Source organism: Rhinopithecus bieti, unplaced genomic scaffold (genome assembly GCF_001698545.2).
Source record: "Rhinopithecus bieti isolate Rb0 unplaced genomic scaffold, ASM169854v2 scaffold_81031, whole genome shotgun sequence".
NCBI classification, from domain to species: Eukaryota; Metazoa; Chordata; class Mammalia; order Primates; family Cercopithecidae; genus Rhinopithecus; species Rhinopithecus bieti.
In genome coordinates, this window is record NW_016830217.1 from 94,532 (window position 1) to 119,428 (window position 24,897).

Here is a 24,897-nt window from a genome sequence, read left to right on the forward strand (position 1 = left end):
GGGAGGGAGGGAGGGAGGGAGGGGGAATTTGGAGTTCTGTCTGTACCTCTTACTAGTTCAGTAGCCTTGGGCAAATTGCTTTCTCTCAAGATTCAGTTTCTTCATCTGTAAAATAAGGGCATATTTCCTCAACTCTTCAATGTAAGTGATGGAAGGATATGAGGACAGTAGCATATCTCACAGAATTGAGCCTGTAGGAACCAGGCTTTCAGCCTGTTGGGGTCTCCTCTCAGTGAATCACGCGAAACCTTGTCCTTGCCAATCAGTAAGTTGGACTAATTTTTTTCCTACCAAAGACTAGGCCTTTTTAACATGGGCCAGGGAAAGGGGAATGAGTGCAGCCTGTTCCAGCAAGATCAATTTAGCAACTCCAAAGACAAGAGATCATTTTTTCTGGCCTAGGGCAGTGGCTCATGCCTGTAATTCCAGCACTCTGGGAGGCTGAGGAGGGTGGATCACCTGAGGTCAGGAGTTCGAAACCAGCCTAGCCAACATGGTGATACCCCGTCTCTAATACCATTACAAAAATTAGCCGGGCATGGCAGTGGGCGCCTGTAATCCCAGCTACTCAGGAGGCTAAGGCAGGAGAGAATCGCTTGAACCCAGGAGGCAGAGGTTACAGTCAGCTGAGATCGCGCCAGTGTACTCCAGCCTGGGCAACAAGAGCGAAACTCTGCCTCAAAATAAAATAAAATAAAATAAAATAACTAAAACAGTATAATTGGATTGTTTGTAACATAAAGGATAAATGCTTCAGGGGATGGTTACCCTTGAAGTCTCGCTTGTTCTATTGCCTAAGCTGGAGTATCCATTGTGAATATATATATATAAATTTATTTTTTGAGAGAGTCTCACTCTGTCGCCCAGGCTGGAGTGTAATGACGCGATCTCAGCTCACTGCAAGCTCTGCCTCCCAGGTTCAAGCAATTCTCCTGCTTCAGCCTCCCAAGTAGCTGGGATTACAGGCAACCGCCACCATGCCTGGCTAATTTTTGTATTTTTAATAGAGACAGTGTTTCTCCATGTTGACCAGGCTGGTCTTGAACTCCTGACCTCAGGTGATCCACCTGCCTCGGCCTCCCATAGTGCTGGGATTATAGGTGTGAGCCACCATGCTCGGCCTCTTTTACTTTCAGATATACAATTAAATTATTATTTACTACAGTCACCCTGTTGTGCTAATCGTTGATCTTATTCATTCTTATTTATTTTTGAGACGGAGTCTCTCTCTGTCGCCCATGCTGGAGTGCAGTGGCCGGATCTCAGCTCACTGCAAGCTCCGCCTCCCGGGTGTACGCCATTCTCCTGCCTCAGCCTCCCGAGTAGCTGGGACTACAGGCGCCCGCCACCTCACCCGGCTAGTTTTTTGTATTTTTTAGTAGAGACGGGGTTTCACCGTGTTAGCCAGGATGGTCTCTATCTCCTGACCTCATGATCCACCCGTCTCGTCCTCCAAAAGTGCTGGAATTACAGGCGTGAGCCACCGCGCCCAGCCTCTTACTCATTCTTTCTGTTTCTTTGGTACCCACTCAGCATATTTTTATTTTATTTTATTTTAATTTTTGAGACGGAGTTTTGCTCTTGTTGCCCAGGCTGGAGCGCAATGCCGCAATCTGGGCTCACTGCAACCTCCGCCTCCCGGGTTCGAGCAATTCTCCTGGATTATAGGCATGTGCCACCATGCCTGGCTAATTTTGTATTTTTAGTAGAAATGGGGTTTCACCATGTTGGTCAGGCTGGTCTCAAACTCCTGACCTCAGGTGATCCGCCCACCTTGGCCTCCCAAAGTGCTGGGATTACAGGTATGAGCCAATGTGCCCAGCTTTTTCTTTCTTTCTTTCTTTCTTTTTTTTTTTTTTTTTTTGAGACAGAGTCTTGCTCCATTGCCCAGACTGGAATGCAGTGGCACAATCTTGACTCACTGCAACCTCTGCCTCCCGGGTTCAGGCAATTCTTCTGCCTCAGCCTCTGGAGTAGCTGGGACTACGAGGGTACACCACCATGACAGGCTAATTTTTGTATTTTTAGTAGAGACAGGGTTTTACAGGCTGGTCTCAAATTCCTGACGTCAACCTATCTGCCCACCTCAGCCTCCCAAAGTTCTGGGGTTCACTTTTCTTCAATTATTTATTATTTTTTCAGACGGAGTCTCGCTGTGTCACTCAGGTTGGAGTGCAATGGCGCGATCTCGGCACACTGCAACCTCCGCCTCTGGGTTCAAGAGATTCTCCTGCCTCAGTCTCCCGAGTAGCTGGAATTACAGGCACCCACCACCATGCCCGGCTAATTTTTCTATTTTTAGTAGAGACAGGGTTTCACCATGTTGGCCAGGTTGGTCTTGATTTCCTGTCCTCAGGTGATCCACCCACCTCAACTTCCCAAAGTGCTGGAATTATAGGCATGAGCCACTGCGCCTGGCCTCTTCAATTATTTTTTCATTCTGTTCCCAGACTCGATTATTCCATTGTCCTATATTCAAGTTCACAGTTTCTTCTGCCTGCTCAAATCTACCTTGAATTCCTCTAGTAAAATTTTCATTTCAATTATTGTACTTTCCAACTCCACAATCTTTTTGGTTTCTTGTTTGGATTTTTTTTTTATCTCTTTTGTACTTCCATCTTGATCATATATTGTTTTTTTTTTTTTTTTTGAGACGGAGTCTCGCTCTGTCACCCGGGCTGGAGTGCAGTGGCCGGATCTCAGCTCACTGCAAGCTCCGCCTTCCGGGTTTACGCCATTCTCCTGCCTCAGCCTCCCGAGCAGCTGGGACTACAGGCGCCCGCCACCTCGCCTGGCTAGTTTTGTATTTTTTAGTAGAGACGGGGTTTCACCGTGTTAGCCAGGATGGTCTCGAACTCCTGACCTCGTGATCCGCCCGCCTCGGCCTCCCAAAGTGCTGGGATTACAGGCTTGAGCCACCGCGCCCGGCCTATTGTTTTCTTGACTTTCTCCAAGTCTTCCTTTAGTTCTCTGAGCATCTTTTAAGAGAGTTGTTTTATAAAGATTTTGTCTAGAAGATCTGCTGTCAGGTACTTTTCAGGGACTGTTTTTTTTTTCCTTTAAATGGCCATGCTTTCCTGTTTCTTTGAATGACTATGATTTTTTGCTGAAAACGGGACATTTGAATCTAATAATGTGGTAAGTATGAAAATAAGATTCTCTCCCTTCCTCAGAGTTTGCTGGGTTTTGTTATTGTTTGCTTATTTATTTTTGTTATTGTTGTTGTTGTAGGCTGTCTCTGTGCCAAAGAGCAGTCTAAGGCATACACTTAAGGTCTTCTCAGGTTTTTCTGAGCCTGTGCCTTTCCCTAGAAACTGGGGTTACTTTCTAACTTTCCCCCATATATGCGGTTGCTTTTGAATGTCTTAATCTTTAATGTCTGCCTCCGAAAAGGGTGAAAAGAGAAAAATGAAGTGGGGAAAAGGGCACCAGCCCTTTACATTTCCTGGAAGTCACTTCAGCTGGAAGGGGCCATGGCTCACCAAAACATACAAACAAACAAACAAAAAAAAACCGGGGCAAGCTTGCAACAATGTGGGGAGGTGCAACAGCCCCTCCTTGCACTTTTGCAAAACCCATCGCTTTGCACCTTTGTTTTCAGAAGCAGCCATTAGTGATCAGAGCACAGTTCCCAGTATTTTGGAGGACAGGGTCCTTTTTGCCTACCCTGGCTCCAGCAAGCCAAGCTGCTCCTGGAATCCATGCACATCTGCCTCCCAGGGGCTGGAAATGGAAGATAAATAGCTGATATTGTGCTAAAAGCCTAACTTGACCAAAATTAAGTGCAATTTGCAATACAAACCTTCCCCTGGATGGTGCAAGACTCCAGAGTTCCAAAATAGTATAACAGATTCTGCCAGCACAATTGTTGCGTAGGTTTGAAGACAGATTCCTGGTGCTTCCCACTCCACCATCTTCCCCTAATCTGATCTTAAGTCCATCCAGTGAATTTTTCACTTTCGGTATTGCTGTTCTTGTATTTTTTGTAGATACAGGGTTTTGCCATGTTGCCCAGGCTGGTCTTGAACTGGGCTCAAGCAATCCTCCTGCCTCAGCCTCCCAAAGTGCTGGGCTCAGAAAAGACCTGAGAAGACCTTAAGTTTATACGTTAGGCTGATCTTTGGCACAGAGACAGCCTACAACAACAACAAAAATCAATACATAAATAAACAATAACAAAAAACAGCAAACTCTGAGGAAGGGGGAGAATCTTATATTCATAGTTACCACATTATTAGATTCAAATGTCCAGTTTTCAGGGAAAAAATCACAGTCATTTAAAGAAACAGTGAGCCACTGCACCTGGCCAGGTATTGCATTTTTCATGTTTAGAAATTTTATTTGACCAGGTGTGATTTATGCATTTGCACTGCAATCATAGGATCTCTTTTCATCATCTTCCTTTTCCTTCGCCTCTCTCCTGCATTGTATCTCCTGCTTTCTTTTTCTTTTGAGGCCGAGTTTCACTCTTGTTGCCTAGGCTGGAGTACAGTGGCACCATGTCGGCTCCCTGCAACCTCTGCCTCCCGGGTTCAAGCGATTCTCCTGCCTCAGTCTCCCCAGTAGCTAGGATTACAGGCATGCACCACACCACGCCCAGCTAATTTTTGTGTTTTCAGTAAGGATGGGTTTCACCATGTTTGCCAGCCTGGTCTTGAACTCCTGACCTCAGGTGATCCTCCTGCCTCAGCCTCCCAAAGTGCTGGGATTATAGGTGTGAGCCACTGCACCTGGCCAGGATCTCCTGCTTTCTGAAATCACATCTTTCTCTTTTTTGGTTTATCTTCTCACTTTAGAAGAACATGTCCTCCAGTAGCTTCATGGGAAAGGATGCATGGGAGGTAATATTATCTATGATGACAAATGTGTTTATTCTATCCTCATACTTACTGGACAGTTTAGCTGGGTATAGAATTTTAGGCTGGTGTCTTAGTTACGAAATAGACCCCAATACGCTGCAGTTCAAAAAGATAGGAGTTTACTCTCTTATACTGACAGTTTGGAGGAAGCAGGCAGGAAGACAGTTACCGAGGCACCGAGTTTGTTTCCAATTCATTGTTCCACTATTCCCTAGTCAATGCCAAACCAACTTATCACCAACACACCTGAATTCAAGCCCTCAAGAAGGGGAAAAGAGGAAGCAGAGAGCAAGGGATTTCCTCTGAAATCGTGACTGAGAAAGCTGCACACACACTGCTGTGTCCTGTTGGCTCCTGAGGGGTGAAGTTATTTTCTAGTCCATCTGTTTCACTCAGAATGTTGCCTTTTGGGAGTTTCAGTTTTATACCAGTGATCTAGATCCAACCTTGCACCACGTGAGGGCCCTGGAATTAGTTTTCTATCTTCTATGTATGAGGCCCATTAAAACCGCAAACCCTAGGCCCCAAAGACAGGCAGAGGCCCTAGCAGAGCCATCAGTTTAAGCCCTAAGGCTTCCCAAACTCTGAGTAGCATGCCCACCCCTCATCACCGCCTACAAAGCTCAAAGCCCCAGATGCTGTGGCCCTGCCATCTCACTGCCGGTATGTCTTCCTCTCCACCACTCACACATCAGGCCCCAGCCTCTCCAGTTTCCTTGCTGTCCCGAGCTCTTTCCCACACCGCCCAGCCTTTTCAGAGGCCACTCCTCTGCCTGAAGACTCTTCCTCCTGATACCCATTCAGTTTGTTTCCTCCGCCATCCTGTTCAAATGTCACCTCTGAGACCTTTGCTTACCACTTTGAGCAAAATGGTCCCTTATCGCTACCTCCTACCCTTCTACTTTTCCTCAGGGCACCCAGCACTCCTAAAATGGCATTTTTCTTGAGACAGGGTCTTGCTCTGTTGTTGCCCAGGCCACAGTGCAGTGGCATGATGACGGCTTGCTGCAGCCTTGACCTCCCAGCTCAAGCAATCCTCTCGTATCAGCCTCTTGAGTAGCTGGGACTACAGGCACATGTCACCATGCCTGGCTAGTTTTAAAATTTCTTGTAGGGTGTCTCACTGTGTTGCCCAGGCTGGTCTCAAACTCCTGGGCTTAAGTGATCCTCCCACCTTGGTCTCCCAAAGTGCTGGGATTACAAGCATGAACCCCACCATGCCGAGCCTGTATTTTTATTTGTTTATGGTCTGATTGTGGGGAAAAGAAAGAGAGATCAGATTGCTACTATGTCTATGTAGAAAGAAGTAGATATAAGAGACTCCATTTTGTTCTGTACTAAGAGAAATTCTTCTGCCTTGAGATGCTGTTCATCTGCAACCCTAGCCCCAACCCTGTGCTTGCAGAGACATGTACTGTGTTGACTCAAGGTTTAATGGATTTAGGGCTGTGCAGGATGTGCTTTGTTTAAAAAAGTGCTTGAAGGCAGTATGCTTGTTAAAAGCCATCACCATTCTCTAATCTCAAGTACCCAGGGACACAATACACTGTGGAAGGTCACAAGGACCTCTGCCTAGGAAAGCCAGGTATTGTTCAAGGTTTCTCCCCACGTCATAGCCTGAGACATGGCCTCGTGGGAAGGGAAAGACCTGACTGGTCTGTGCTGAGGAGGATTAGTGAAAGAGAAAGGCCTCTTTGCAGTTGAGATAAGATGAAGTTATCTGTCTCCTGCTTGTCCCTGGGAATGGAATGTCTTGGTGTAAAACCGATTGTATGTTCTATTTACTGAGATAGGAGAAAACCGCCTTAGGGCTGGAGGTGAGATGTGCTAGTGGCAATACTGCTCTTTAACCCACCACTGCTGTGTTTGTGTACCTGCACATCAAAGCACAGCACCTTTTCTTAAACTTATTTATGACACAGACCTTTGTTCACGTTTTCCTGCTGACTCTCTCCCCACTATTACCCTATTGTCCTGCCACGTCCTCCTCTCCCGGGTGGTAGAGATAATGATCAACAAATACTGAGGGAACTCAGAGAATAGCGCAGGCATGGGTCTCTGTATGAGCACTGGTCCCCTGGGCCCACTTTTCTTTCTCTATACTTTGTCTCTGTGTCTCTTTCTTTTCTCAAGTCGTTCCACCAGACGAGAAACACCCACAGGTGTGGAGGGGCTGGCCACCCCTTCACTGACTCTGATGTGGGAAACGATCCCAGGAGGCAGGAATAAGGGAAGGGGTGCCGCAAAGGAGGAGAAGCCAATTCAAGGATGTGTTACTGAGTCAAGCACCTCCTAGAATCTTCTGAGGAGACTAAGAATGGCAGCTCAGGGCTGGGTGTGGTGACTCACGTCTGTAATCCCAGCACTTTGGGAGGCCAAGGAGGGTGGATCACAAGGTCAGGAGTTTGAGATCAGCCTGGCCAACATGATGAAACCCTGTCTAAACTAAAGATACAAAAAATTAGCTGGGCATGTAATCCCAGCTACTTGGGAGGCTGGGGCAGGAGAATCGCTTGACCCAGGAGGCGGAGGTTGCAGTGAGCTGAGATTGCGCCATTGCACTCCAGCCTGGATGACAGGGCAAGACTCCATCTCAAAAGAAAAGACCAGCCTGGTCAACCTGATGAAACCCCGGTCTCTACTAAAAATACAAAAAATTAGCTGGGTGTAGTGGCGGATGCCTGTAATTCCAGCTACTTGGGAGGTTGAGGCAGGAGAATCACTTGAACCCAGGAGGCGGAGGTTGCTGTGAGCCGAGATTGCACCACTGCACTCCAGCCTGGGCAACAAAAGCGAAACTCCATCTCAAAAAAAAAAAAAAAAAAAAAAAAAAAAAAGGCAGCTCAGAACTGGCAGAAGAAAGGGAAAAGCCTGTACAGCTCATCTACTAACACCTTTAGTAAGGGTGCTCCACAGGTGCTTAACTCCCCTGCACTTCTGAGAATCCCGTGTCATAGAATCCCTGGGGCAGGAAGCAAGAGGCTCAGGTCTGAGGTGGGACCCATAGGGTCGTCCCTGTGCAGTTAGTTGAAGCCTGTGTGAAAGGGGCCACTGCAGCACCCTTGGCCCAAGGTGTTAGTAGATGGCTGGGGTAAGAGGTGGGGCTGAGGCTATGATACAGGGACACTGTGTGGATGTCTCCTTCACTCTTTTCCAATCACTTAGAAGAGTGGCCAGAACAGTGAACACTCAATGAATACTTACTAAATGAATGATGTCGCAGTCTAGTGGGGGAAAAGGCAAGCAGTGAGTAAAGAAAATCAAGCAGGTTGCAGGCTATAATTGGGTAACTACAGGTTGCAGGGGGCCTCCAGCAGGAGCCTAGTTACTCTGTAGGGTAGGGGTGGGGATAGGACAGAGAAGACTTTCTGGAGCAGAGAGTCCCTAACCTGAAATATGGAAGATGAGCAGGAGTTAATTGCACAGAGAAGTACTTGCACATCTAAGTAAATGTATCAGTGATAAAATCATAGGTAATCATAGGTAATGCAGTGGCTCATGCCTGTAATCCCAACACTTTGGGAGGCCAAGGTGGAATGATAGTTTGAGGCAAGGAGTCTGTGACCAGCCTGGGCAACACAGCGAGACCACGTCTCTACACAAAATAAAAAAATTAGCTGGGCGTGGTGGTTGGTGCCTATGGTCCCAACTACTCAAGAGGCTAGGGCAGGAGGGTTAGTTGAGCCCAGGAGTTAAAGGCTGTAGTGAGGCCATGTTCACGCCACTGCACCCCTGCCTGGGCAACAGAGTGAGACTCTTGTCTCCCCGCCACGCCCCTCCCCAAAATAATAGGTAACATGTACAAAGCATTTTCCGTGAGCCAGACACCATGCTGCGTGCTTGATGGGCCATGTTAATTCATCCTTGTTATTTAATCCTAAGGCATGTGAACTGTTTTATCTGTTTTACCCAATGGAAACTTAAAGCTCAGAGAAGTCAAGTCACTTGCATTGACAGGGTAGAGAGAACCTCTTTCCTCCATTTTACACAGGGCAACTAAGGCCCAGAGCAGGGCAGTGACTTACTCATGGTCACAGAAAGGTAAGGGCTGAGCTGGGACTAGAATCCAGGTTTCCTGACTCTTGGGCTTGTGTTCCTGCTCCAGAGCAGGCCAGAGAGATAGGGGCTGAGGAGAAGAAGGGTGAATTAAACACACCCAGGCTGAGATGGGTGGGTACTGCCTCCCCAGCTACTATCAGAAAAAGCTGAAGGCAGGCACCTGCAAGGCCCAGGAGATGGAAGCGGCCATAGGCCGGCTGCGGTTGCAGAAGAAGCTTCCCTATAACCCCCAGCAAGAAGAGAGCTCAGAAGTCTCAGAACGAAAGGTCCTCAGTATCCTCAGCCGGCTGAAGCAGCAGAACTATGGTGAGGCCCCTGGGCAGGGTGGGATGGGCTAGGGTTGGGGCTCTGCTCTCTTGCCCATCTGGCTTCCTCTACTTGGGCCCTCAGGCAGCCAGGCCCAGGGAGCTGAGAGGCCAGTTTCCCACTTTGGGCTTAACTGTGTACATCAGAAAACAGGCTGATAATCACTATTTTCCATCCAGGCCTATGACAATGGCCTCCTGCATTGGACTCCTCCCCTCCTGCCTTAGCCTGAGCACAGGTTAGTCCCATGAGCCAGGACCGAGAAAGAACAGCTGTAGAGACTGGCAATCCCAGTTCACTGTTTATTGAGTGCCCACTGTGCTAGGCCCTTTGCAGATGCTCTGGAATTTAATACTCATAATCATGTATTCACCCCATTTTACAGATTAGAAAAACGAAACTGACCCGGGCATGGTGGTTCACACCTGTAATCCCAGCACTCTGGGAGGCCGAGGTGGGCACCTGAGGTCAGAAGTTCGAGACCAGCCTAGTCAACATGGTGAAACCCCATCTCTAAAAACCTAGCCGGGCGTGGTGGCGAGCGCCTGTAATCCCAGCTGCTCTGGAGGCTGAGGCTGGAGAATTGCTTGAACCCGGGAGACGGAGGATGCAGTGAGCTGGGATCATGCCATTGTACTCCAGCCTGGGCAACAAGAGCAAAACTCCATCTCAAAAAAAAAAAAAAAGAAAAATGAAAATGATGAAGTTAAGCAACTTGCCCAATGCCCCTAGCTAGTGTGTTTTGGAAAGGGGTGTTTATATCCAGGTGTGACCCCAAAACCTATGCTCTTTCCACTGGGCAAGCCTGCCTCCCTTCCCCAGGTACCATTTATTAGACTCCTACTGTGTGCCAAGTAACAGGATAGGAGCTTTGCAGTCTTTCTAGAGTATACCTACTAGACTTTGCCAGCACCCATCACAAAGACCTCTGCTCCTTGTTAGGCTGTTACCAGCTCTTATTCTGTGTGCAGCACAGAGCTGAGTGCTTTGCAGATACTTCTCCTTTAATCCTCATCATCAGCTCTTGTGAGGTGTGTATCACTATCACCTCCAGCTCAGAAGCTCAGAGAGGTTAAGTAACTTGCCCCCAAAGCGCCCAGCCCATTATGTAGCAAAGCCAGGATTTCACCTGAATCTGCCTGCTTCCCGAGGCTGGGCGTGCTCTGAAGCATTCCCCCTTCTGCCTCCTTCTTCACCAGCTCCCAACCTGCAGAGCCCCTATGCCCAGGTGCCCTGCATCCCGCTCTGCCCGCGGATGGACAAGAAGATGGTCCGCAGGAAGCCGATCAACCACTATCTTCAAGACCAGTGCACACCCCCTGGCCTGGATCCTGACATCCGTAGCCCCTTCTTCCAGTCACGAGCTCGAGGAAACAGGTGGGTGCCCAGAGAAAGGGCCCCAGCCTAGGCCCTTCCAGATCCTTCCTTAAGAGGCCCCTGGCCTAATGCCTGGGAATCTATCTTTCTAAGAGACCATACCTGAGAGGCTGCTTATTCCAGGGAGGAGAAAGGGTGAAAGGCAAAGAAAAAAAACCTTTGTTGAGGGCCTGTGTACCCGGTAGATTGTTCCACTGAAGCCAGAGTGCTTCTGCTTTCCCCATGTCCGAGACTCAGTGGCACCTAACTGAGGGCTACGAGTTCCCTATGGTTCAACATTAGGACTAGCAGAGTGTGCACCTGGGCAGAGGGGAGCGTCTCCTGCAGCAGTCCCCCTCCAGGCTGCTGGGGAAGGGTGCCCTGGACTTGGAATCAGGCCCCTAAGCCTGACTGCTGGCTCCACCATTTCTGAGGGGAGGCCTCCTCTCTCTCCTCACTTGGGCATGCACGGATGGTTCATGTACTGGCAGATAGAGAAAGGGCCAAATGTTTCCCACCCTTCTGCCCCATTCCTCTCCCCAGGGAACACAACTCTGACAGCAGAAAGTGGCCCAGCTCTGTGCCTTCTCAAACCCACTGACCCTCTGGAGGCCTGACTCTGGAGAGTTGCTCAAGGCCTGCAGACAGATGGGCCACCAGACAGGAGCTGCTGCTGGAATTTGCTTTTGTGGCCCGGTAAGCTAATAAACACCAATAACTTCAGCCTCTGTGCCTCTTGCTAAGGAAGGCCCTCAAGCTGTCACCCCAGCCACCCCTGGGCTCTCAGAGTGTAGGGTTCCACCTCAAAGCCCTGCCCAGGGTTGGGGTTTCTGCTATAGGTGCCCTGCATGCAAAGTCTTGACCTTCTGTGCCTTTTCAAAGCACAGGGCTAGGCCTCTCCTCAGAAGACTGCTTCCCCCTCTGGACTGGGAGCCCCACAAAAGCAGTCGTTTTCTCTCTCTACTGGCTCTAAGACAGGCCCTGTGTAAGAGCAGGAGGTAGCCTCTGCCATGCTCCCCCGACAGAGCCCCAGGACCCAGAGCTCTCCTTCTCTGGGAGCCCTAAGGGGTGGCTCCTTTCCCCTCAACCCACATACCACCCAGCCTAGTATTTTACCAAAGACAGTCTTTCCCTGGGACTGGGCAGAGGGAAACCCCCCAGGGTTAAATAAGCGGCCACAGCAAGAGGTAGAGGGCGGGGACTGAAATGAGGACAAAGATCTGACAAGTTTAAAACATGTATTTAAAATACAATTTATAAAATGCTTAATCTGCCAACGGGGTGGGAGTGGGCAGCTGCCCACTACACCAGCAGAGTAAGACTGCAGGGGAGCGGCCCTCCCTCCCATGCCCTTCTGTTCAGACACCCAAGGGGCCCATGTGCACCCCTGGGATCACACAACCAGAAAACAGGACCCCAGAGGTTTCTTGAGTCTCTGCTTACCAGGGAGGCTGGGTGCAGCCCTGCCAGCCCATCCCTGAGCAGGGCACCCCCAGATGGGGCAGAGCAGGGTATGGCTGGGCTGGGCAGGGCAGGGCAGGGCTGGGCGGGGCAGATGGGCTCTGGAAGGGGCTGATGGTAGCAGATAGGGTGTTGCCTCCTGCCTGCAGGTGGGGAGCACCCTGATTGAGTGGGCTGAGAAAGGCTGGTCACCAGGCCTGGACCCCCCAGCTCCTTTGGTTATAGGCTGACATCAGAGTAGTGGCTCACGGGAAGCGGTTAGCTGGAAGGTCTGAGGCCTGGCCCATGGGGTCAGGGAGGAGCTGGGGGAAGGGGACAGTACTGTGAAGGCAGATAAAGGGGCAGCAGCCTCAGGTTTCTGCCCCCCATCCCCCTGGGGTTTTCCAAGCCAAAGCCTGCAACTTACTTTAAAAAAGAAAAGGAAAAAAAGCACTTAGGAAAGTTACAGACAACTACCCCCAAAAATACCCTCCCACACACAAAATCCAAACCGTTTCCTCATCTCCCCTCCCACCTCCCCCCAACACAATACAGTTTCCTGTTTTCTTTCTTTTTAAAAACATTGCCTGCTACCTCTCCATTTGGGAAGCCCAGGGCATGACTGCTGGTGGGTGGTGACAGGCACACAGCGGGCAAAGCCCATCTTTGGCCAGAGGGAGGTGGGAGGACCAGTCCCTGCCACATCCTTAATCCACAGACACCCACCAACCAGCCTTTACTTTGGCCCCTACTAGAGGGTAGTGGGGCAAGACAGGTGGTCCCAATGGCTGGGCAACTAGCACTTCTGGCTTTCCCACCTGGACCACCTCTATACCCTTCTCCAATTAAAAGGAAAGTCTCACTTTGGGTGGGAAACTACTATTACATGAGGGTTGGACACTATACATTTAGAATGTGGACACTTGGTTACGGCAGTGGAACTATAAAGATAGCAGCCAATTTTCCTCCTTGCCTTCTCCTGAAGGTAATCCTCCCTCTCACTGACTGAAGCTCTGCTTCCAGCTCTGCTCGTGAGCAACGCCCGGCTTTACAGTTACAAGGCTGTGCTATGGACTAGCTGCTGACTTGGCTGGCAGCTGGCACTTCCTCCAGAGGGGAGGACGTGGTGGGGCATGGCTTGCTGGGCCTGGCCCACCATTCCCACAGGGAACCAACGGTGGAGTGAGCCTGTGAGACTCAGCTTGCCACCTTGGCCACCACGTGCTGCCCTCATCGCAAAACCACACCAACCACTCCAAAACGTATCTGCTGGTCAGGAGCAAGGAGGCCGTCTGGCTGGCTGAGGGATAAGGCGCAGTGCAATGGAAGGGATCAGGAAGCCTGAGAGGAACCAGGTACACACAGAGCCGCTCTGGGCAGCTGCCCTCTTAGTCTCTTCCACCTCAAGGAGGCAAAGCAAACCCCAGGCTCCAGGGACAGAGGATAAACTGCCTTCATTCCAGGCCCTCGCTCTGGAAAAAGGGGTGATGGGAGCCTAGGCCTCTGAGGAACCAGTCTGTCATCAATCTTTGCAAAGCAAAGCTGTTCTTTTTCCAACTTTATTCAGAATGTTCTGCCTTCAAGGTACTGATTGCACAAAGGAAATGTACCAGGTATAGTTACTGAGCTGGGGCCATCAATGGAGATGGAGCACTGCAGACCCCTAAGAGTTCAAGCCATGCTGGAGTGGGAAGACCTATCCACCTTCTGAACATACAAAGCAGAAGGCTCAGAGTCCTGGAGGCAGACTCTCTCCTGGTTTTCCTTGTGCCGATGGCAAAATACTAAACAAGTCTCCTCTCCTTCACTTCTAAGCCCAGGGATGCAGTCTCACTCCCTGGCACTCTGCTCTCTTCTAGTAGTAAGCCTGGCTGGTAGGGAACCACCCTGAGGGGTATGGGAAGGGGAAGTCTGTTCACTTTCCCTATCTCCCAAAATACTAGAGGTGGGGTTGGCACCCTCCCCAGGCTCTCCGAGCCTACAGAGCTACTAGCCCAGTCTCCAGGCAAGGCCCAGATGCCCTGGGACTCAGCTCGGGGAGGGAGGTATAGGCATGGGGTGCTCATCTGTCCTGGCGGCTGCAGAGCCCTGCCCCTTTTCCGGGCGGCAGTAGGAATACAGAAGCTAAGCTCACCAAAATCCTATTGGTTAATGTTTCTAGTGAATTTCCCAGAAACATTTTAAGTAGACTACCAAACTACCCTTTCTTAATTAAAATTCGTTAAACCACTAAAACCCCTCCCATGCACTTTTCTTGCAAATCAGATATTTGTATAAACAAACAAAATAGGAAGAAAAAAAGAAAGGATATTTTCAAATGGAACTTACTTTTAAGTGATGGAGACATGCACTTGGGGGTGGGTGGGTGTGAGTTTACATTTGTGTTTTGAAATCCCAAATTAATGAGCATGATAAACTGTTATTGCTGGCACTGGCTTTACCCCAAGTGGCCAAGTGGCACTGTCTGACTCTCTGAGTCCTTGGTGGGTCCTCCCAACCTTCCCCTAACCCCCACCCTTTCCCTTTCCATTGACTTGGGACAGCCCTTGTCGATGAGCCAATCACAATGGGAAGGGGGAGAAGGGGGGAGGTCACAGTGCATGGGGTTCAAGGTCACAGTGGGCGGAGCAAGGGGGATCACAGTGCAAGTAAGTCAGGTCGTTCCGTCTGCTCAAGTCCAGCTGTCTGCCACGGCAGTGCAACCCGTGGCGGACGACCCAGGAGGCGGTGACGGCAGCAACCGCGGCATCTTTTCTTGCCTGCATTTATCTGCGCTGTTTGAAGCCTTGTGACCCATCAGGACCCAAAGGCTGTCTGATCACATTATTGGGCTGCCTGCTGTCTTCAGGTTGGGAGATCCTGGTTGGCCTGAAAGGAAGAAGAGCAGAGGAAGGCCTAAAGAAGAATATAATAGATGTCCCCCATCATTTCTTTATTTTTTATTTATTTTTGAGATGGAGTCGCATTCTGTCGCCTAGGTTGGAGTGTAATGGCGCTATCTCCACTCACTGCAACCTCCACCTCCCGAGTTCAAGTGATCCTTCCTACCTCAGCCTACCGAGTAGCTGGGACTACAGGCGTACACCACCACACCCAGCTAATTTTTGTAATTTTAGTAGAGATGAGGTTTCACCACATTGGCCAGCCTGGTCTTGAACTCCTGACCTCAAGTGATCCTCCAGCCTTGGCCTCCTAAAGTGCTGGGATTACTGCACCTGGCCTAGATGTCACTCATCTTAAAATCAACTGTCCTTGTAGCTGGGGCCCAAGTCACTCTGGCTCCACAAGTCTGCTTCTTTGGGAAGCTGACTCAGGACACCTCCAAGTTGAGAGGCCCCTGTGAGCTGGTAGGGTCGGTGGTGCATGTTCACCTCCAGCAGCTACGGCATTCTTTCCTCGTGCTCAGCTGCCAGCATTCACTTGTAGGCAGGGGGAGTGCTCGAGGGACCACTCTGCCCAGAGGCAGTGACCACGGACAGTACATGCCCTGCAGAACCATTTGGAATCTCCAGATGTTAGGCCAAGGTAAAGAGCTGGAATCAAGAGCTCAGCAGAGGGACACATCCCCCGCCCCCCAATTCTTCCCTCCCACTCCTCTCCAAACTCTGCAGTTAATGGTTGACTCGTATTAGTCTAGGAAACTAAAGGAAGCACGCATTTTCCACACTGGAAAGGTGAAGACTTGGAGGAGAAGCAACAAAGAGAACAGGTATCTCTTCAAAATTATGAAGAGCTAGAAAGAAGGTACGCAGATTAGTTCTTTAAGTCCCAGGATGCCAAGCCATAGTGGCCCTTCAAAGTCAGAAGGAGGCCGTCTTAATGCATACTGCTTGATTAGGAAGTGACAAACCTATATAATGCAACCTCTAATACTGCAGAGAAAAAAATGCCAAGAGTAAAAAGGAATTTAGAAAATTCACAAAAACATCAGAGCAGGCATACTGGAGACCCAGAAAATATAACCAACGCGCTTATCTGGGCACTTTCCACTCTGCCAGCCCAGGTTCTCGACATCCTATGCTCATTTACTCAATGAACTGCACAACACCTGATTATCCCATTTTTTCAGATGAGAAAACTAAGGCCCAGAGAGGTCAAGTCGTTCTAAATTAAGAAGAGGTAAGAGGCAGATTTTGACACAAGCTCATCCATGCCTTTACTCTAAACACAACACTGCCACCTGGTGACTACCAACCGCAGAGGCAGCATGCCAGCAAACTGCCACCTCCTGATAGGCTTTTAGAGTCGTCCCCAGCCAATGCAGCACAGTGAACTGGCCCCAACAGGCTGGGGTCGGCGGCTGGAGCTGCATGGCTCCTACCCTGACTCTGCTTGCTTCTCACTACTCTACACGCAGCCAGGATGCTCTCCTCCTCCTGGGTGGACTGGGAGAGCCATCATTGGCCAGTCCTGCCAGCCACACTCACCTGTCGAGGATGGGTTTCTCCTGCTCCTCCTCGGGGCTGGCACTGCCCAGGATCCGCTTCCGGGCCTCGGCGTACTCGGCCTCTCGCTGTGCTAGGGACTTGACCGGAAGGGAGGGCCTGCTGGTGGAGTTGGGGCTGCTGACCACACCGTTGCTGGTGGGCCTCTTGAGGATGCGGATCTGTGGAGGGGGCCCCGCGGGTAGGCTATCGTCCTGAATCACAATGGGCACTTTGGGAGGAGATTTGGATTTCCTGCTGACAAAGAGCAAACACAGCTTCACAAATCATGCTCCTAAGGAGGCCCTGTCCATGTCCCACACCCACCTCTCATCACTTTCCTCTCCCTCCTTACTAATTCTACCCATGATTCTCTGGCCTCTGACCAGACAGCAAAATTTCCACTCCTCAAGAAGCATGTCCCAAAAAAGCAAGCTTGTGACCAGTTCTGGCAGGCCACAGGAACTGCTCCTCAGCCCTAACCCTTGGCCACGGGGGCTGGAACGCCACCTCCTTCTATCCCCGTGTTCACCACAGCCACATCAACCACCATTTGGCCCTGCAGCAAAACAGTTTATGTCCAGAATGAAATGACGTCAGTTAAGATCCCAGCTTCCCTACACAGATCAGAGTAGGACTGACTGGTGGGGTGGGAGCCTTTGAACTTGGGGGTCAGCAGTGTTCACTCTCAGCCAAATCTTCCATCACATGCTCAAACCAGACAAACACTACAAAGGAGCCCACCGTGCCATTCCTGCTTGGCATCAAGATTTACCAAGCCACCTTCTAGTGAAAGTGGCCTGTGCCTCCCAGAGACAAGCTACACCAGACAACTGAATCCTCTTCAAAAGAGCTTCTGAACAGAGAAACCTCCCTTGCCAGGGCTTTCTGGTCTTTTGGGCAGCGGCGGGGCTGGAGTGAAGGATGCTCCTAGAAACAGTGCTTGGCAATGCTCAAAAGAAAAGCATTGTCCAAGGCTGGTGGACACATACATCAAGGCGATGTGTCCACAAGGAGAGGTGGAATGACAAAAAACAAAGAGGGACAACAACACAGGAAGGGAAAGAAACAAAAGCCACAGGAGGAGACAGGAACCCAGGCAGGAATGACCACCCAACAACAGCCACCAGGATCCTCCCCAGAGCAGTCAACCAGCTTCTCTTCAGAACCAAACAGGCCTGCTTTCAGAGCCTTCACTGTCAGGAGTCGGGATTGGAGGAATTGAGTCAGGGTGAATGGAAACAAGTCCCAGGTAGGACACAAATGGTATGGAACGGGGACTGTAACCCAGGGTTAGTGTGGTTGCTGAGATAAGCAGACAGACAAGGAGCCAGCAATCTGATCAAAGAGGCAGGGAGCCAGGAAAACTGGCAAGCAAGCAGAGCACCCCAGAGTTTCCTGGGGAATGACTGTGCTGGCCAGTAAGCAAATCCAGAGAGGTCCTATCCTCCCTCCTGTCCCTTGTACTTATGGAAAACCAACAGGTTCCCTAAGCCCAAAACAGAAAGCCGAAGTCAACTTTCACCTACTCTGGAAACACCCTCCTCTGTCGTCTAGGTGGAGAACAAAGCTATTTTTAAAGGGTTTTTCAATAATTTCCTAGAATGTTTTCTTCCAGGATACCCTCATAATACCCTAAACCACCAAGTCACTGGGGACCCAGAGAAATCATCTGCGCCCACACTACTCATGCCACAGAGAGAGAAACTGATGTCCAGAGCAGGGAAATGACTTGCCCCAGACCTCAGAGCAACTGGGGCACAGCCAGGCCTAAAACTCAAGTCTTCCAACTTGTCACTTCCTCACATCCCATCAGATGACCTCAAATAGGGAGCCCACAAAGGTCGGAGGCAGGTGCAACACCCCAACCTCACCCCTAAAGCCTCAAGCCACCACATCCTGGTCTCCAACTTGGAGGGAAGGGTTTGCTGCCCCAGAGCCTGACCTGCTAGGACCTGCTAAACCTAATGGCCAGTTGGAGAACACCACTGACTGCCCAGCTCTCAAACCACAGAGAGCTCGAGCCCTCAGACCAGACAGCAGCCTTACCTCTCTTTCTGTGTGATCTTCAGTTTTTTTTCCAACCGTCTGTCTATTTCCTAGAGGAAAAAAATGTATATAAAAGAGGAAAAAAATCTCTCTCAAATAAAACTTAGTCTTTATTTTGGAGCTAAGGGCAGTGTCCTTTCTTTAGGCAGGGACATGACTGTGTCCTTCAACATAATAAATGTGCACTAGATTCTGGGGTTTGGGGACCTGATACCCTCTGCAGGTCCATCTCCCTTCTAGCCCCATGGCCGCATGATAGTTCTAAACCTCATTGTTCAGCTGGGTTCTTTGCATAGCCTCCAACTAGTTTTCTGACCTGTAATCTGTCTTTCACAGAGCCATTCAAATCACCTTCTGAAACTAAATTTAGGAACACTTACTCTATTTTATGAAATAAAGAGTTGGCCAAAAACAAAAACAAACAAAAAACCATAAATCTGATCATGTCACTTCAACTGCTTGCAGACCTAGTCAAAGCTTCTGAGCAAGCCTCACCCATACCTTCTTTTACCTTCTGTCTCTGTTTTTGCTATCACTAGCCCCCAGAACCCAGCATGCTGTTCCACCTGCCGGCCATGCCCTCTCCCCTTGCGAACTGCCACTGATCCTGCACAACCCAGCCTGGATGTCTACCTCTCCTTTGTAAAGTCTCCTCTGATCCCACCAGCATGGTGCATCACCTGGTCCTCAGAATAAACTCTCCCTTTTACATTCCTTTATGGTCACATCTATCTACTATTTTAATAATCTATTTTTTACTGTTATGGACTTGAACTCTCTGTGATTGACACCTACCGAAAGGCTTAGAGTAAAACCTATGCCTTGTTTGTGGCCCTGGAGGTCCCTGGTCTACAAGTGAACATGGGAAACCTGAGGAAGAGACAGGACACCTGAGAGTGCAGCAAGGATTTCTCTCAGAACCAGAGTCTTGACAGGTCTTGATTAAAACAACGCCACCATTTTAGAGAAAAGCGGAAAGAAGAAAGAGGCTGAGAAGGAGGAGCAGGCAGGACTGCCTTCCAACACGCCCTGGCCTCGTCTCTTCAAGCCCTGAGCGGGACGTCAGGCTTATGGCAGTCTGAGCCCTCAGCCCATCAGCACCAGCATGCCTATGGCACCTCCACACATGCGCGTGAACATCTATCTCCTGGACAGGGGTGTGGGGAGAGGCCTTGCACAGAACAAAGACCAAACCCCCAGGCTGCTTGGCTGCCCTACGGCCTTTCTTAGAAAAAGTCCCACTCCCTCAGCCATCCTCAGTGAGGACAAGATCAACTAGCTCTAATGGAGATGGAAGAAATTGTATGCAAAATTCTGTGTTTTTCTGGAGAGAAGATCTCTAAAGGTGGTTCTCAACCAGATAAGATTCTGTCCCTCAGGGGACACTGGACAATATCAAGCCATTTTTGGTTGTCACTATCAGGGGAGATGCTAAATGTCCTACAGTATACAGGACAGCCCCACACAAAGAACTATTTAACCCCAAAAGTCAACAGCTGAGTTTGGGCAACCTTAATTTATTAGAACGGGGTTTTCAAAGGAGTCCATCACTTGTAAAATGTGAAGAACCATAGCCGTAGTGAGGAGCCTTTAAAATTTGGTGAGATCCGGCCAGGCGCGGTGGCTCATGCCTGTAATCCCAGCACTTTGGGAGGCCGAGGTAGGCAGATCACGAGGTCAGGAGATCGAGACCATCCTGGCTAACATGGTGAAACCTCTTCTCTACCAAAAAATAGAAAAAATTAGCCAGGCGTGGTGGTGGACGCCTGTAGTCCCAGCTACTCAGAAGGCTGAGGCAGGAGAATGGGGTGAACCCGGGAGGCAGAGCTTGCAGTGAGCCAAGTTTGTGCCACTGCACTCCAGCCTGGGCAACAGAGAGAGACTCCATCTCAAAAAAAAAAAAAAAAAAGAAAAGAAAAAGAAAAGAAAAGAAATGTGGTGAGATCTGCTCCATGGCTCAGGGTGTAGGCCATTTTCATGAGTGCTCTGTATGTCCTGAAAATAACTATCCTCCAGTTGATGGGTACACTTCAAGCTGGTTAGCTATATTGTTCTAATCTTGTAAATTCTTACTGATTCATTTGATCTACTGACCAGTTAAAGAATTAAGAATTATTGGCCAGGCACAGTGACAGTGGCTTATGCCTGTAATCCCAACACTTTGGGAGGCTGAGGCAGGCGGATCACTTGGGGTCAGGAGTTTGAGACCAGTTTGGCCAACAGGATGAAAACCTGTTTATATTAAAAAATTCAACAATTGGCCAGGTGCGGTGCTCATGCCTGTAATCCCAGCTCTTTGGGAGGCCGAGGCGGGCGGATCACGAGGTCAGGAGATCGAGACCATCCTGGCAAACACAGTGAAACCCCGTCTCTACTAAAAATACAAAAAAAAATTAGCCTGGCGTGGTGGTGGGCACCTGTAGTCCCAGCTTCTCGTGAGGCTAAGGCAGGAGAATGGCGTGAACCTGGGAGGCGGCGGAGTTTGCAGTGAGCGGAGATCGTGCCACTGCACTCCAGCCTGGGTGACAGAGCGAGACTCCGTCTCAAAAAAAAAAAAAAAAAAAAAATTTCAACAATTATCCAGGCATGGTGGCACGCACATGTAATCCCAGCTACTAGGGAGGCTGCAGTGAGTTGAGATCATGCCACTGCACTCCGGCCTGGGCGACCGGGCAAGAGTCCATCTCAAAAAAAAAAAAAAAAAAAAAAAAAAAAAAGACTTACTCTTTCCAGTAAGTTAAACAGTTTATCATTATGATGTGATCTTTTTTGCCTTATAATGTATTGTTTAATACTAATAAAGTCGACCAGCTTTCTTTTGGTCCGTATTTCCTAGAACGTATTTCTTCTCACCTTTCCATGTCCTTATTTGTATCTCTTGTAAATATGAACTAGATCAACCATAAGCTAGATTTAAATCCAGTCTAATACTGGCACCTATTCTGATTGGTACTAACTTGTGTTTAAAACATATTTGGCTGGGCATGGTAGCTCACACCTATAATCCTAGTACTTTGACTTTGGGAGGCCGAGGTAGGTGAATCACTTGAGGTCAGGAGTTCGAGACCAGCGTGGTCAACAAGGTAAAACCCCATCTCTACTAAAAGTACAAAAATTAGCCGGGTGTGGTATCCCAGCTACTCAGGAGGTTGAGGCAGGGCAATCTCTTGAACCTGGGAGATGGAGGCTGCAGTGAGCCGAGATTATGCCACTGCACTCCTGCCTGGGCAACAGAGCAAGACTCTGTCTGAAAAAATAAAATATATATATATTTATAACTTATTGTATTCTGAGGCACCATCAAGTCTCTGGAGGGGCCAGAAAGGCACTAAAATGGAAACCTCTCACTCCAGCTTGGAACACAGTTGGTGCCAAAGAATGCGGAATGACTGAATGGAAAAGGTACACCAATAATAAGAGAATAACCTGGATGTTTTCTGTGAACTGACAAACACAGACACTCATATGGAATCTATGTTCACTATGTACTCTGTTGTCCTGAAAGTGACTGTATTGATGGGATTATATTAATTTTATTAATACCAGTGTTATTACCTGAGTAAGTACTACATCTCATATTAGTCTATTGCCTATTACCTTTTAAGGGCTTCTCACAAATAACTTCTTGCTTTAAAGTTTCATACTGTATCATTTTGCTCCACTGTAAATACAAAACTGCCTATTCGAGTTTCTCCAACATAAACAGAGCCTTGACAGCTGCAGAATTTAGATGCCTTTGAGGGTTGAGAGCAAATGCCTTCATAGACCAGGCAAGCAGCCAAACTCCACTCGCAGGGAGCCTACGTGGGGAAGTGAACGGGCTGCAGGGCACCAAAGAGCATTTGCCCTGCCTAATGACGGCCAACAAGCCTTGGCAGACAGGGCCAGACCTAGCTCAGAAGAAACCAAATCAATATTTTTATGGCAATGCACTGAATTTTCCAACTTCACTATGTGAACTTTCACTTTCATATCGGTGCGAGAGCCAAATAAGGCAGAGAAATGGGCCTCATACATTAGAGCTGAATTTGAGAAGTCCCATGCAGGTTTCCTCTGAGGAGAGCAAACTGCTTCCTTCTTCCTCTAGGGTTTAAGGAAGATGGACCATCTGCCCAGTTCCAGCACAAGGAGCCTGGGTGGAAAAAAAGCCCTTCAGGAGGACATCGTAGGCCATGTCTGAGTAAATGTGCCTCTGTCCCGAAACTAGAACACGACTAACATACTTGGCATGTAATATAATACTAACGGCTTTTAAAATGATGTCTTATATCAATATAATGTATTATAGCTGTCAACATTCTTCCCCAGACATTCACTTTCTGCTCACACCAGCCCTGTTTGGTAGACAAAATAGCTTTTTTCCTTCTGTCAGATGAGGGTTCGGGAACTTACCCAACGTAACAAGGTAGTAAACCACAGATACAGCCCTAGAATTCACCTTTTGAGGCCCCCATGCTGACATACCACCCTCCCCCGACAATTGCTCAAATCCACTGGAAATGCCGGTATAAACCGTTAGATATTGATCATCTCCCCCAATTCCACACTGCTCCCTGGCATGCCAAGAACTACAACTCGCATCCAGCTCCACTGTGAAAGGTAGAAGGGCTTTATCAGGGCTGGAGAGGGATTCTTCCATAAGATTACAGAATGGGATGGAAACCCAAGCAGCTTTGGTGGAAAGTGGATCCTGGTCACCTTTAGATAACCAGCTGGACGCCAGCATGCTCAGAGCCGCCCAAGCGGGAAAAGGAGTGCTCTGCCAGTCGCTGGAGAGGGCATCACATCTCCCTCTGGAGTCTGTCCAGGTATCATGAGTCAGTCCATTCTCTTCTCAGACAAGGCCTTGCAATCAATCTGCTCTCAGACTCATGCTTTGAAAAGCTGGACCAAGTCAAAACTTTCCTACAGGGTGCATTACAAGGAAAATGCGCATCTCCCCCAGAGATGCAATAGCCCAACTGAATTAAACAGGCCTCAGAACTTGTTTGGGGAAGCATCTAGATGCAGGCCTGAAATAAGGAATCGTATTACCTAAGGGAACCCTCTCTGTTGACAAGGATGCAGAGTCCTGCCCAAGATCTAGGCTCCTGTGTTAGAGGCCTGACCTCCATCGCTAGTGAAAGAAAACCATAAGCTCTGTGACCGCTGTGAGTGAGCACAAGGCAAGTGCTAGGGCACAAGCATACCACAGGGCGGTGGCCAGGAAAGTCTGATCTCCTATGACTCCTCCTCCTGGAAAGGCTCTTCAGCCAAGTAGCACCAAGCAGCCCACAGAAGGTTTCTGTGTTCTGGGTCCAAATCCTAAGCAAAAGATCTACTGTTGCCAAACCTTGGTATCACTTGTCCTATGGGGCTACACATCTACGGAAATGAGACACAGGCTTCTCGGTCTCAGAGAAAGCAAAGCCAGAAGGAAAGAGTGGAGGCAGGAAATCAGGAAGAAGCACAGTGGGGAGGAAGGTGGTTCTTGACAGGGCTGGTCCTTCATGGGAGGTAAAGGAGAAGCCACAACCACAAGGTGAATGGGATCAGATGTCAACATTTGCAGATTTAACTCACCAGAGGAGGAAGCTCAGCTTCTCTGGCTACTGATGCCCTTAACCTTGCTATGAATGTGCTTGTGTGAGCCTCTGGCTGAAAAGTTGGGGTATGGGACCTAGGAGTACAATGGGGATGAGATCATTCCCCAGGAGGAGAGCAGGGAAGGGGTCACCTCAAACAACCCAATTTGTTTCTGTCACAACCTACAAAAGGAACAAAGGAGACAAAAGATAGAGATGTGTCTGCAAAGTGAGGCAGATTACAATGGCAGGTTTACTCCTGTAGTTAAGAGGCCAATGACAAAGGAAAAAAGAAAGGTGAGAAGGGGAGAGGAGAGGAGGAAAGGCAGAGGAGAAAAACAAATAGGCTATTCTGGGTTTTAGTGTAAAGCAAAGCAAGTATAAGCACCATTACAGTTGTACTTTCTCAGAAATGAATGCTTACAAAAAAGCCCGGGGTGGGCCGGGCGCGGTGGCTCAAGCCTGTAATCCCAGCACTTTGGGAGGCCGAGACGGGCGGATCATGAGGTCAGGAGATCGAGACCATCCTGGCTAATACGGTGAAACCCCGTCTCTACTAAAAAAAAATACAAAAAAAAACTAGCCGGGCGACGAGCGGGCGCCTGTAGTCCCAGCTACTCGGGAGGCTGAGACAGGAGAATGGCGTGAACCCGGGAGGCGGAGCTTGCAGTGAGCTGAGAGCCGGCCACTACACTCCAGCCTGGGCTGCAGAGCAAGACTCCGTCTCAAAAAAAAAAAAAAAAAAAAAAAAAGCCCGGGGTGATGACGCTCTGGGGGACTGATTCAAACTAACCAAGCTCATAGGCGACAAAGTGAACAAACCCACACCTGTTACACTGC

At 49.1% G+C, this 24,897-nt stretch overlaps 2 protein-coding genes across 11 annotated transcripts in view; one reads left to right on the plus strand and one right to left on the minus strand.

Annotated features, from left to right (window-relative positions):
* SPATA21 (spermatogenesis associated 21) overlaps positions 1–24,897 on the plus strand; it is a 64,405-nt gene that overhangs the window by 38,663 nt on the left and 845 nt on the right. For 3 of the 5 annotated variants that reach the window (XM_017865272.1, XM_017865273.1, XM_017865274.1), the window contains 3 exons: positions 9,049–9,224; positions 10,424–10,601; positions 11,124–11,303. In XM_017865272.1, the coding sequence (XP_017720761.1) occupies positions 9,049–9,224; positions 10,424–10,601; positions 11,124–11,181 (412 nt within the window). In that variant the 3' untranslated portion in view covers positions 11,182–11,303. Of the gene's footprint in view, positions 1–9,048; positions 9,225–10,423; positions 10,602–11,123; positions 11,304–19,032; positions 20,109–24,897 lie in introns of those variants that run through there. The other 2 variants (XR_001884014.1, XR_001884013.1) reach the window with 2 other exon arrangements.
* SZRD1 (SUZ RNA binding domain containing 1) overlaps positions 11,802–24,897 on the minus strand; it is a 31,907-nt gene continuing 18,811 nt past the window's right edge. Inside the window, exons 2-4 of one of the 6 annotated variants that reach the window (XM_017865277.1) lie at positions 18,494–18,543; positions 16,448–16,702; positions 11,802–14,888 (exon numbers count right to left, since the gene is read on the minus strand). In XM_017865277.1, the coding sequence (XP_017720766.1) occupies positions 14,786–14,888; positions 16,448–16,702; positions 18,494–18,543 (408 nt within the window). In that variant the 3' untranslated portion in view covers positions 11,802–14,785. Of the gene's footprint in view, positions 14,916–16,447; positions 16,703–18,493; positions 18,544–24,897 lie in introns of all 6 variants that reach the window. The other 5 variants (XM_017865275.1, XM_017865278.1, XM_017865276.1 and 2 more) reach the window with 5 other exon arrangements.